This window comes from Xyrauchen texanus, chromosome 32 (assembly GCF_025860055.1).
Source record: "Xyrauchen texanus isolate HMW12.3.18 chromosome 32, RBS_HiC_50CHRs, whole genome shotgun sequence".
Lineage (NCBI taxonomy): Eukaryota > Metazoa > Chordata > Actinopteri > Cypriniformes > Catostomidae > Xyrauchen > Xyrauchen texanus.
This window is the reverse complement of record NC_068307.1, coordinates 18,469,818-18,483,919: the sequence shown is the minus strand read 5'-3', so window position 1 is coordinate 18,483,919 and position 14,102 is coordinate 18,469,818. Positions and strand designations below refer to the sequence as shown.

General features: G+C 37.5%; 1 protein-coding gene across 6 annotated transcripts in view; it reads left to right on the top strand.

Moving 5' to 3' along the window:
- LOC127626165 (copine-5-like) overlaps nucleotides 1-13,562 on the top strand; it is a 193,592-nt gene extending 180,030 nt beyond the window's left edge. For all 6 annotated transcript variants that reach the window (XM_052101754.1, XM_052101757.1, XM_052101756.1 and 3 more), the window contains 3 exons: nucleotides 10,613-10,670; nucleotides 12,261-12,334; nucleotides 13,086-13,562. In XM_052101754.1, coding sequence (XP_051957714.1) covers nucleotides 10,613-10,670; nucleotides 12,261-12,334; nucleotides 13,086-13,274 — 321 coding nt within the window. In that variant the 3' untranslated portion in view covers nucleotides 13,275-13,562. The remainder of the gene's footprint in view (nucleotides 1-10,612; nucleotides 10,671-12,260; nucleotides 12,335-13,085) is intronic.
- The last annotated feature ends 540 nt before the right edge of the window (nucleotides 13,563-14,102 follow it).

The window sequence follows — 14,102 nt, the reverse complement described above, 5'->3', positions numbered from 1 at the left end:
CTTTTCCAAAAAAGACTGGAAGTTAATTTCCCCAGTCTCACTAGCTGCTGCCTGTCCGTCAAAAAGCTGGTGGTCCTCTGACAGATGGTGGTGGGAGAGTTGGTTTCATTTAGTCCGGAGAATATCTGGGTTAATAGTGTTGAAAGCCGAACTGTCCACAAAAAGGATCCTTGCATATGTCCCTGAACTGTCCAGATGTTGCAGGATATGATGCAATCGCATGTTGACTGCATCATCCACAGACCGGTTTGCTCGATAAGTAAATTGAATGCGGTCCAGAAAAGGTCCAGTGATGTCCTTCAGTTGGGCCAACACCAGTCTCTCAAATTACTTCATGACCACAGACGTCAGAGCGATGGGTCTGTTGTCATTAATTCCTTTGATCTTGGGTTTCTTTGGGATGGGTGTGATGGTGGAGCATTTGAAGCAGCAGGGAACTTTACACTGCTCTAGTGACCTGTTGAAGATCTGTGTGAAGATGCGGGCCAGATGGTTAGCACAGGATTTTAAACAGACGGGTGAAATGCCGTCTGGGCCTGATGTTTTCCTTGTCTTCTGTTTCTGGATTACCTGGATAACTCTACTCACTTTACTTTTCTAAGCTTTCTTTTCCACAGCAGTTTACTGCCGCCTCTACTGCCGTGACATCATCTTAAATGCGACCACCATAAACCATAACACGACTGCTAGTTGTTAGCTATTAGCTCATTGTGCTGAATAAAGCAGTAGTTGCATGGTGATTTTACATAAATGTAACAGTTAAATTGGCCTTTTTGTTTTATAAGCAAGCTTTCCATTAGACTTTCAACTAAATAAAGTGAAGCTTTCAAGCAGAATATAGAGTTATCGTAACAAAACGTACCATCCTCCATCGTGGCCGAGTCCAGGGCACTCTCCCTTCCTCCCGGTTTTTGCCGTAGATTGCGTCCATTTGGTCGAATCACTTCCACTTTCTTATATTTGAACCACTCTGGCTGTTATGGTCCTTGATGGTTCTGTAGTCACTTTAAAGTTTTTTTTTTTTTTTTTTTTACTTTTCCCTACACTGTTGGTAGTTCCGGTGATAGCCGTGTGCGGGAAGAGACACTTCCTGAAATACTTTTTTTGTTTCACGTCATTTTGTTCATCGCTAACAAGAGGAACGTCTGCACCTCGTTTATTGACCACAGTGTGGTTTTTCGGACAGCCATTTCTTTTTACAATTCGAATGTCATGTGAACAAATGATACTGTTATCACTGTTGCTAACTTTAAAACTAGCGGGTTGATATCCTGTGTCACAAATCCAGTGATGCTGGTAGTGACGATTCTCCCTGATCAATCAGTGATCTGCAGGGTTTTGATGTCACATTTAGTATCGGCTCGGCTCACTTGGAACCTCGACTGATGTGGTACTAAAAAAATTACCAGGTACCTGGTACTATCCACCGTGGAAAACCCCCAAAAAGCGAGCAGAGTCAAGTAGAGTTGTACCATGCAGTGGAAAAGCCCCATAATATCCTTTGTCAGTGTTTTTGGCCTGATTGTACAAGATTTTATCCCCACTTCTATAAGCATCCTCTTTGGCCTGACAAAGGTGCCTGAGTTTTGCTGTAAACCATGTTTTGTCATTGTTGAACTTTAAACATGTCCTGGTAGGAATACACATATCACAGAAACTGATATATAATGTCACAGTATCTGTTAGCTCATCTGGATGTGTGTCTGCAGCTATATAAACACTCCAATCAGTGCAGTCAAAGCTGGCTTGTAGTTCCAGCTCTGCTTCATTGGTCCATCTCTTTACAGTCCTTACAGCAGGCTTAGCTAATTTATGTTTCTGCCTGTACGTTGGAAAAAGATGAACCAGAGAGTGATCAGAGTGTCCCAAAACTGCTCTAGGGACTGAGCGATATGTATCCCTTAATGTTTTATAGCAGTGATCCAGTATATTTCTGTCTCTGGTGGGGCATGTAATGTGCTGTCGGTATTTTGGCAGTTCACAGATGAAACTGGCTCTGTTAAAATTGCTGAGAATAATAATGAATACAAGAATAAATTAGGAAAACTCCCATGGCGAGTAGAAAGGCTTACAGTCAATAAAGAGCATTTCCAAATTAGGACAGCACATCTAATTTAACTTTGTTACATCTGTACCCCACCTTTAAATGGTGTAAAAGCACGTTCCACAGCCTCTCGTTTTTCCCGATAACTCCACGATGCGATCCGCTCTGAACAGCTTGAAGCCCGGCAGATATAATACACTGTCCAGAATGGCTTCACTCAGGCAGGTTTCTGTGAAGCACAAGGCAGCATAGTTTTAAAAGTCCTTGTTTTATTTGGGTGAGGAGAATTAGTTTGTCCTTTTTGTTAGGAAGAGTGCAGAGATTCGCTAGATGAATACTTGGCAGCGCACGCTGTTGGAGCTTGACCAGCACACCAACTCACTTCCCTTGCTAGCATCCCTTAGTGTGCTTGAACAACACCGCTGTTCCTCCAACTAAAATGTCCAGCAAAACATCTGAAGAGTCAAAAACCGGGAATGTGCTGCCGATTATTTAGTAGTTCGTCCCTGGTAAAACTGATTGGAAAAAAAAAAGACTAAACAAAGGACAAAGAAACAAAAACAGCAAAAGAATTGGAGAGCTCCACACCAAGGCAACCATTTGCGGCACCATCATGAAAGTCTTCACCTCTGCCACAGCTCTCAAACCATTCAAAGATGGCGCTTCAAGATGCATAGTTTTATTGAACTTGAATGCAAAAAGAAAAAAAAAAAAAAAGTTTAAAACTAAATGATGACAAAAAAGTTTTTTTGAGTGAACAATTCTTTTAAGCTGCATTTGAAAGTGGTCATATTTTACACTGTAGAGTTGTGAGTTCTATTTTATGAATGGCACATTTTGAAGTTTGGTAACTCTCTTCCAGTTGTTCTGGAAATGTGTTGCTAATGAATGTGAAATGCTAATATTGTCTGCACTTCGTTTTCAAGCACAACATGACCAAATGTTCTTACAAGTGCTAAATCATCTCTAAAAATTATTATTAGTAAGCTCTAAACTTGTTAAGTCTGATAGCACATCCAGATCGACTACTATCCAAGTCACTTTTAGAGATCAGCGATATGTTGGATGGTCCTGAGTGGATCCACATATTTTATGTTCATATACTTTTTCATAGCGGAGTGTGGAATGTTCACAAGAAACCGTAGAGGAACACTGACCTACTTCTCTCCTCTGATTAGGTGGGACAGACACATATCTTTCATGAGGAAAGCTGTTACTCTAAAGCAGCTGTTTGCCTGTCACCCTCCTTTTCTTGATTCTGTCATTTCAAAACATGTCAGTGAGTAATTGACATTCGCCCACTGATGGCCATTTTGATCTGAGGGTGTTTCAATAACATCTCTTCACTTTCTACAACCGTTGGCAATATCCTTCCGCTAAGCTGTCTCATTACTGTTTCAGCAGAAATGTGAAGTATGCCACTTGTGTTGTGGCATATGTGTATATAGAAATAAATTAACATTTAAATTTGCTTAGGCAAAATGAACATTATTTGTCAGTTTTATGTCAAATGTCAGCTGTATTTAATGTTTTAAAATATGGATTCCTCTACAGATCTGTCTTTTAGGTTGTTACTATAGTCTGGCTGTGTGGAACTACACAATAAAGTTCCATTTGTTAACAGGCACGTTCCCACTGCAGGTTCTAAAGCCCTTTTAAAAGGTACTTTTCCCTGGGACTATTACTAGTCAAATTTGCACCTAAGGAACTATAGATCCTTGGAACCTATGTACTGTTTGGACTGTGTACATTTTATGTAGTAATCCAGAAATCACTTTATTTTCTGTAATAAAGTGATTTCTGGATTACTACATAAAATGTAACCACCTCCCCTCTCCTTTAACTGCGTCTAAAGCAGCACGGAGCTCCACACACATAGCTCTCGTGCCCAATTTAAACTGTAACCTGGAGACACGGACTGCGTCTGAAAACAAGAAAATGCTGCCTTCAGGGGGCTCTATCCTTATGAAAATTAAAAGTTCATGGCAAATTTGACACAAACTTGCTGCAAATTCGCCACTGATCATTTTCATATACAAATGAGCTTTGCGGCAAACTTGAGGCATATTCTCCATTATTGGCAAAGGTTTGCTGGAGGTTCACCATTACTGTCGAAGAGCTGCAAACTTCTGGCAAACATTTGCTAATTTGTTTGTGAAAATAATGAGCAAGTTTTAAGCTAGTTTAGATTATTTTGTAAGGGAGGTAGGATGAAATAAGATGCTTTTCTGTTCAGAGACCAGTTTCCTTATAGTTCCATTCACCAAAAACACTATCGTTTGTAACTGATTAGGCAGCTGCCTACGTTTTCAGATGCAGCCAAAGCTTGTGTAAAAAAGCCCCAACAAATGTATAACTCCGATTCTGGTCTCCTCCGTCGGTGATGTTGATTTTGGTTTTGTTATTGAATTGCGCATGCAAATAATGTCTCAAGAAAAATGGTCGACAGATGTCACTACAAGGGTACTTATGGGAGTCAGAACACAAAACTCCACGGTTGTTCCATTCCTCATAAGAGTTCTCATCTACAGTAGAAAGTTAATAAAGGAGAAGTACTGGGACTGTAGGTGATAAAGGGCCTAATGCACTTGGTATGCATTATGGCTAAAAATGAACAATATATTTTTTAAAGCATGTATTAATCTTTGTTTATGTTAGTTCATAAAAATACAACATATTAACATTATATATATTAACATTAACCCTTTAAGCTTGCATGGGCCATTGGGCCCGCGACTACATTCTTGACCAACACAAAATAAGTATTGTTTTTAAAGCTTAGAATCTCTACTTTACGATTCATGTAGGCATTGACAAAAATTCAAAAAGAGCTTTGAAATTTCCAGACAAATCAGAAGCACTCCGTTTTGTATTGTAATTGGTAAAAACATCAAATAGCTATGTGTCATATGTTGTTGGAAAGCTCTCAATGACTAGAATACAGCCTTAGAATACATTTTATTTTTTCATAAGTTTCATGTGAACAGTTGTTGCTCATATGCCACAATTTCACTAATAATAAACAGAACATAAAATACACCGTTCAACCACAATATTAAAACTACCTTCCTAATATTGTGAAGGTCCACCTCGTGCCACCAAAACAGTGCCAACCCGCATCTCAGAAAAGTATTTTGAGATGATATTCTTCTCACCACAATTGTACTGAACTGTAGACTTTTTCAGTTTGAACCAGTCTTGGCATTCTCTGTTGATCTCTCTCTTCAAGGCATTTCCATTCACAGAACTGCTGCTAATTGGATTTTTTTTTGGCACCATTCGGAGTAAATTCTAGAGACTGTTATGCGTGAAAATCCCAGGAGATCAGCAGTTACAGAAATACTCATCCAGCCCAAATAAACTCTTATTCTTTTGTCAGGCACATTCTTTGAACATTCTTTGAATTCATTCCTTTCAGGTTCAAGTATTGGACTGTGCTGCTTTAGGTAAGGCAGTGGTTATTCATTATAAATATCGGCTACCATGTTGACGGAAAAACAAATCATGCGTATTAATGTTATTGATTCTTTATTATAAATATGTTGTGAAGACATACTTTCTAAATATCTGTTTGTTTACTATGATGTTTTGACATGTGTTGTACAGTAACTAGCATGACCTGTAATGTCTCTTTTATGCAATGCATGGCTTATTTGAAATGGAATGAATAGCATAGAAGAGAAAGTGGCTGTGAGAAAAAAGTAACAGATGTAAAACTTTCCATTTATGGAAAATGTACTCTTTAAGTAACAACAATATTTAAATGAGTTACTTTTAAAAATAACTTTACCAACACTGGTTATAAGCCTTTAATTTTTGGTGTGAGACTGAAACAGGAAATTATATATATATATATATATACACACACACACACACACACACACACACACACACACACACACACACACACTTAGAGCTTAAAGGGTTAACCAAGATTTATACATGCTGTAAAAGTATTGTTCATTTTTAGTTAATGTTAACGAAGATTGTAACAAACTTTCACAAATGGAACATTATTGTAAGGTGTTACCTATTAATCTTACTGTAGACTCTTGTAGGAAACCCCAAAATGAATATTCTTCCATTATTTATTAACCCATGGGGTTCCACACCCATATGCAGTTACAATTCTGTGGTTACAAGGACGTGGTCACTATGAAATTCCAGCATACAGACTTGCCATGACATAATGAGTAAACACAAAATTATATTTATGTACAGGTGAAACTCGAAAAATTAGAATATCGTGCAAAAGTTCATTAATTTCAGTAATTCAACTTAAAAGGTGAAACTAATATATTATATAGACTCATTACAAGCAAAGTAAGATATTTCAAGCCTTTATTTGATATAATTTTGATGATTATGGCTTACAGCTTATGAAAACCCCAAATTCAGAATCTCAGAAAATTAGAATATTACATGAAATCAATAAAAAAAAAAAAGGATTTTAAATACAGAAATGTCGGCCCTCTGAAAAGTATAATCATGCATATGTACTCAGTACTTAGTTTGGGCCCCTTTTGCATTAATTACTGCCTCAATGCGGCGTGGCATGGATGCTATCAGCCTGTGGCACTGCTGAGGTGTTATGGAAGACCAAGATGCTTCAATAGCGGCCTTCAGCTCTTCTGCATTGTTTGGTCTCATGTCTCTCATCTTTCTCTTGGCAATGCCCCATAGATTCTCTATGGGGTTCAGGTCAGGCGAGTTTGCTGGCCAATCAAGCACAGTAGTACCATGGTCATTGAACCAGGTTTTGGTACTTTTGGCAGTGTGGGCAGGTGCCAAGTCCTGATGGAAAATGAAGTCAGCATCTCCATAAAGCTTGTCTGCTGAAGGAAGCATGAAGTGCTCTAAAATGTCCTGGTAGACGGCTGCGTTGACTCTGGACTTAATAAAGCACAGTGGACCAACACCAGCCGATGACATGGCTCCCCAAACCAACACAGACTGTGGAAACTTCACACTGGACTTCAAGCATCTTGGATTGTGTGCCTCTCCATTCTTCCTCCAGACTCTGGGACCTTGGTTTCCAAATGAGATGCAAAATTTGCTCTCATCAGAAAAGAGGACTTTGGACCACTGAGCAACAGACCAGTTCTTTTTTCTTTAGCCCAGGTAAGACGTTTGACATTTGAAGCCCATGTCCAGGACCCGTCTGTGTGTGGTGGCTCTTGATGCAGTAACTCCAGCCTCAGTCCACTCCTTGTGAAGCTCCCCACATATTTGAATGGCCTTTTCCTGACAATCCTCTCCAGGCTACGGTCATCCCTGCTGCTTGTGCACCTTTTTCTTCCACACTTTTCCCTTCCACTTAACTTTCTATTAATGTGCTTTGATACAGCACTTTGAGAACATCCAACTTCTTTTGCAATTACCTTTTGAGGCTTTCCCTCCTTGTGGAGGGTGTCAATGATGGTTTTCTGCACAACTGTCAGGTCAGCAGTCTTCCCCATGATTGTGAATTCAACTGAACCAGACTGAGAGACCATTTAAAGGCTCAGGAACCCTTTGCAGGTGTTTAGCTGATTAGAGTGTGACACTTTGAGCCTACAATACTGAACCTTTTCACAATATTCTAATTTTCTGAGATTCTGAATTTGGGGTTTTCATAAGCTGTAAGCCATAATCATCAAAATTATATCAAATAAAGGCTTGAAATATCTTACTTTGCTTGTAATGTGTCTATATAATATATTAGTTTCACCTTTAAGTTGAATTACTAAAATTAATGAACTTTTGCACGATATTCTAATTTTTCGAGTTTCACCTGTAAGTGTAACACAATTCAGTGTTCTGTGCTGGGCTCTGACAGACTCTAATGAACCATGCATATTCATTTTCTGTCTTCGATAATTAGCATTGAAAGCAGTAATCCTCCCATCCGTCAGCAGAAAATATGCAGCCTTTTTATTTGACATGGTAATTACGAATAACAATAGTCATGGGTAAGGGCTAATTGGAGAATTATGAGAAACAACAACACTAGGAGCACATTCATTTGTCATGGTGGACTGGGCCAGGCTTCGAATGATAAGCCAGTTAGGATGCTCGAAAGCAAGCAGCGGTCCGTCATCAACTAATCAGAGATGACGTAACATAATAGACGGTAGGACTAATCAATTATACAGCTCTTTGTCATATTGAACAGTCTACTTGCTTTGTGACTGATGATAGTGTTAAGTTTCCTCCCCATCTAGGGGTCGGGAAGAAAACTAAGTGATAAGGAACTTAAAGAAAAAAAAAGGTATTCACTCCTGTTTGGAGGTCTTCACTCCTGTCCCAACCAACAATAACCACAACAGGTTACAAAAACAGTTTACAAGTTTATTTTCCTCTATAAATACAAAACAAAGGGAAGCATAAAGTCTTCAGGAGGGGACCAGGCCAAAATAACAAACAAAACTAGTCTAGCTGAAAGGGAGGTAAAAACTAATTACCCTTACGAACAAAGAAATAGAAAATTAACAACACAAATCTTGCCTAAACCCTACCCTAGCCATAAACAAGAGAAAAACAGGTTTAATAAAGAAAATGGCACCCACCTCTCTAGCGCTTCTGTAGATACCAACGGGTGGAAATGATCACACACCCAACAAAGGATCTTATAGTTACAATGTTTAAAGTGGGGTAACAGTTTAACATAAAATACAACTTGTAGTTTCTAATTAACAACAGCACTAAATCACAAAGGCTACCAACACTGGGGCAGGAGGAAAAAGTCTCTCCTAGCAGACTTTCCACCTCAGCTTTATTCACATGTTCTTCAGGTAGTGCACCTATCAGAGCTACTCAGCACTCGATCTTAATCACTCGCAGCTGATGTAAATTAACGACAGAGAACACAAGGGAGACAACAGAAAACATACAAACAATGTATAATCAATATACATGCAACTTCTACATCCACAGATGTAACAAGGAAATAAAAGAAAGATACGCCCTAGGACTTAATAATAGCCTTAATAGAAGTTCTTGTCCTTAGACACACACCCTGAAAATATTTCATGCCATTTGTGCCTCCACCCTGCTTCTGCACCCTTCATTAAAGCATGATACTCATTGGTTTAGCCTCAAATTGTCTATCATACATTAGCTCTAGACATCTACAGGGTGTAAAAATAAAAATTCTGTCATTGTTTACTCACCCTCATGTTGATCCAAGCTTTGGATTCAAAAGCTTGTTTTTTTTTCAGTGGAAGCCAAAAGTAGACATTGCTACTCATAGAAACAGAATCATTACTCATTCAATTCATGCACAATGAGCACAAAACCTAAATGAGTGGTTGCAAGCCAGCTCTTTTAAACCCATATGTCCGGGGAAGTGGCATGCAAATTCAACTCGCCAATTCCCACTAGCCTTTTCTCAAAGATCAGAGGTGTTTGGGGCTCCCAAGTGTGATCCCTAGTGTCACTACATCAACACAATGTCTCGTTCCCTCCATCAGGGAATGGAGATTACGACAGTAACCAAGACATTAAGTAGTCTTATAGACTAAATAGCATGCATTAATATTTCTTGTGGAAGACTTCTGTATGTACTGTGGTACATGATTAAACATGTGAAATATTCTTAAATCATGTCAAATGTAAATCTTGATCTTTTATATTGTATATCAGATTTGTAAGTAAAAGTTTCTGTATTAACTGAAATGTTTAAGTGAAATGTACTCACTTTTATGTCATGAAGTAGATTTTACTTAATTTTATACCATTAAAATGTACTTAGGACAGTGTATTCAAAAACTTGTAAAAAAATTAAATCTTGTCATTTTTTTAAGTGTAGGCAGATGCTATGAGTACTCGTATGCTATTTACATTTGGGTGTATTTAATATTCTGTTCTTTTTTCACCATGGTGAAAATCACAAGATATAATATACAGAAATGGTCACTAAACAAATCAGTGAATTCAATAAAAATTACCAATTAATCAAAATGACACTATTTGGAAATCCGGAAACATACACAAGAGTAATGATGGAAAAAGCGAAGCATCCCACTACTGTTATGCCAGAAATCAGGGGGAGAGGCTTTGGTTATACTCAATATCAGTACTATTGTCCAGAACTTTGTATTTTAGTAGTTCCTGTAGTTTTTTGTGTTCATTGCAAAATGTGTAATTTTGAATAATACAGAACCACAACAATATGGCATTACTCACACCACAAGAGTGCAAACCCTAAACATTTTCACAAAGAAGTAACAGTTGTTGAAAAGAGATAATCATTTGCTACACCCAAATTTCGGTATGATTACATTGACAAAGAAAATGTGAGTATGCAAAGAATTCAAGTGAGTTTCATCAAATGTGCCACACTATGACCTCAATAATATATCTTCTCTAAAAAATATCAGTCTCTAATCTTTTTGTTTTGGATAGACGGCAAAATCACATGGCCTTTTACTGCTGAAATACAACTTGAGTTGTTTTTATTTTAGCCTATACAGGATACACACAATGACATAACCCATCTGAGACATAAGAATGAATTGTTGTCAATGTACCTTAAAACATGTTGATGAGACTATATTAAGAATATAAATGCTTTTGTTTTGCCATCAGGCTGCCAAGCTTCCCATGTCCATCATTATTGTCGGAGTTGGTCAGGCTGAATTTGATGGTAAGTTTACAATATTTTCTATATTTATTTTGAAGAGAATGGAATCCATCTTGTAGTCCTACTTCATTTTAAAGAATTTGGGGTAAAATAGAGCATTCCGGAATATTATATATTCTTGCATTATGATCCCAATTTTTTAAATGTATTTATTTACATAAGTAAATTAATTACATTTAATGAAATGAAAAAACAATAATATATACAGTACAACATATACTGTATACAACTTTTTTTTATTTCATTTTAAATATGAAATACATTAAAATTACAACGTTTCAAACATTTCTTTTTAATATTGTCTAATATTTATGGAAATAGCCCATATGTTTGTATGATAACATGTTTATGGGTAATTCATATTGAAAAAATGAAAGCTGCATCTTATTACTTTTTCTTGAGAGTGCTAATTCTAAGAGTAATTTTCGTGCTAGCGCAAGTTGCCGTGGGTGGGATTGTTTGCACTAACTTCGGGTGTTTGCATGCAAACTGCATGTGTATTTTGATGTAAATTAAGTGGCACAAATTGCAAATTAAAATTTTTAATTTCCCTAAATTTTTCAAAAGAACTCTTATCTCAAGTCTAAAATCAATTCCTGCATTTGCAATTTGGAGATTCTACCAGCAGATGATAAAGTTCATGTCCAAATTCTGAAAATAAAGTGGAACATCAAATTATGACCCTGACAAAAGCTGTTTTATGAAACATTTGTTTGTATTATTTGTGTTAAACTATCTATAGGTCATGGTTTATTTTTTAATTATTATTATATTAAAGAGGAAAATCCATATTTCTATTATACTAATTCATTGCACACAGTCTATTTACACTACCAACTTGAATGTGCTGTCTTTGTTTATATCGCTGGTGCTTGACAACAGGATGCAGGCGGTTGTGGAGAAGAACCTCAGAATGAAATTGCACTTGACCCAGCCCATCACCGCTTTGTGTGCTTAATTTGATCAAAACCCAGTTGCGCTTAGATATAGCGAATGCTTGCACGAATGTACCAAAACTTCATGGCCATGCCCGTTGACTTTGTGCTTATTACTGAAAGCATAAGCACTGCGGTTAGTGGTAGCGCTCTTAAAATAGGGCCTCAGATGTCATTGCTTCTCAATTGTCTCTTATTTAAACATCATGATGTCAAACCTTCTCTGTAGGCAGCGTATTTGTATTGAGAACTGCTCCTGAGGTTAAGATTTTAAATTAACATTTAAGCATAATTTGGTCTGTTCATCACACAAATCTACATTTATAGTGTCTTTTAATTTTTTATTTTGGAGATTTACAGCCCATTATGACTATATTAACTTGGTATGGAGATCTATGTGAAGATTCTTTAAAAATGTGTGTGCGTGTGTGTGTGCGCGCGTGTGCGCACATGTGTGTGTTAAATGGAAAAATACAGCATGCAGGTTTGGAATGACATGAGAGTAAATAATATGTAAATAATAATACAAATAATTAATTGAGCATTGTGTGTAACACGGTGTAATATTTAATTATTATTCAGATAAATTAAATGTATGATGTCACAAATCGGTTCTTGAAATGGCTGAGATTGTTTTGTTAACTCTCCTTTCCCACAGCTATGGTCGAGTTGGATGGTGATGACATAAGAATCTCCTCTCGAGGGAAACTAGCAGAGCGAGACATTGTTCAGGTGACACCAGCAGTACCCCACTTCTTTTATTAACAATACTCTTTGAAAGCTTGTTTAAATCTACATGCATGTTATGTTAACCTTTTGGTTTTAAATAGTTGTAACATGTAGCTCCATTTCTCAGCAATCAAATCTAGTATGCATGAGAATTTGAATTACTAATTCAGTCACTGTGGAATTGAGCCCTTGTGTAACACCATAACCAAATTATTATAATACAATTTATTATGTAGGTCCCCTGTGCATGCAACCTGTCATTAGTAATAGTAAGAATATATCAGTCTATTGATTCACAGCCTTGAAAAAGACTAAGAGCAAAGTGAAGGTAATGAAAGGACAGATGAATGAATGATGGAGTGATGGATGGATGGATGTTGGGATAGGAATGACAGGGCAGATAAAATAGTGAATGGGAAAATTATGGATGTATGGATATATGGATAGATGAATTGATAAGAATGAAAGGGCAGATGAAAGAATAAATAGTTAAATAATGTATGGATGGAAGGAAGGATGGGGCAAGAATGAAAGGGCAGATGAAATAATGAATAAGGGAATGATGGATGGATGGATGGATGGATGGATATGCAAGAATAGGTGGAATGATGGATGAATAATTGAATGGGGGAGAGGTGGATAGATGGATGACTGAGGAAAGGATGGATGACTAAATGGAGTAAGAATAGATGTATATATGAAAGAATGGATGAATTAGTCAATAACTGAAAACAATGCTTCCTTACTCTCACAGTTTGTGCCATTTCGTGATTACATGGACCGGACAGGAAACCATGTGTTGAGTATGGCAAGGCTAGCCAAAGATGTTTTGGCTGAGATTCCTGACCAGTTCATTTCTTACATGAAGAGTCGGGGAATAAAACCCAATCCAGCACCACCTCCTTACACACCCCCTGGACACACACACCACACTCAGATCTGAGCCCACCCAAGGGCTGGAAGCTTGTTTAAGACAATGGCTCTCTTTCTCTCTGGAATTCTGGGGTAGCTGTACTGGAGATGTTAGGGTTTAGCTCCCAGTGTTACAGTGTGTGTGAACTATCCGAGACACTCCGGGATGCAGTGGCATTTCTGTTTGTGCATATTATGTTTTCTGCCTGTTTTCCTTGGGTAGGACCAAGAATCCGTCCCAAGGGCAAATTTAATTTATTTTAAATATAGATATTGGCCTGTGACTGTTTCTTATTTCATGGATTGGTTGACAAGAGAGGACGAGGACGAAGAGAAGGAGGAATGAGATGATGTTTGTTGATTCAACTTGTGCCTGTCTGTGTCTGTCTCAGTGTAACAGGACAAGTGTGCCCTATTCTGACTTTTAAACCGTTTTCCACAGTGGTATAATAGAAGTGTGTGTGATATGGTAAGGTTTTTAGATCTATATTGCTTTAATTTTGTATCAAGTCATGCCTCCGTAAATTTGATTTATTACATTAAGCATTGCTTGTGGAAAATGTTTATGTTTTCTGATTATCTGTTTGTATCCATTTTGGTTTATGAAAGCATGCATGAGAGTGGAAAGAACAACAGTTTATTTTCTATCAATTTAGTTTCTATTAATGAAAGGTATGATGAGTGGCAATAAGAGATGTAAAAATCAGGATTTTTTCCCCACAATTCCAAACAGGACACCTGCCTATGGTGACTAGAGAAGCACAACTGCAACAAGCATACTTTGGCTTGCGATGAATCAAGAATCAGCATCACTGGTCAGTCAGTACTACGTACATGAACCATTGCAACATAGCTCATA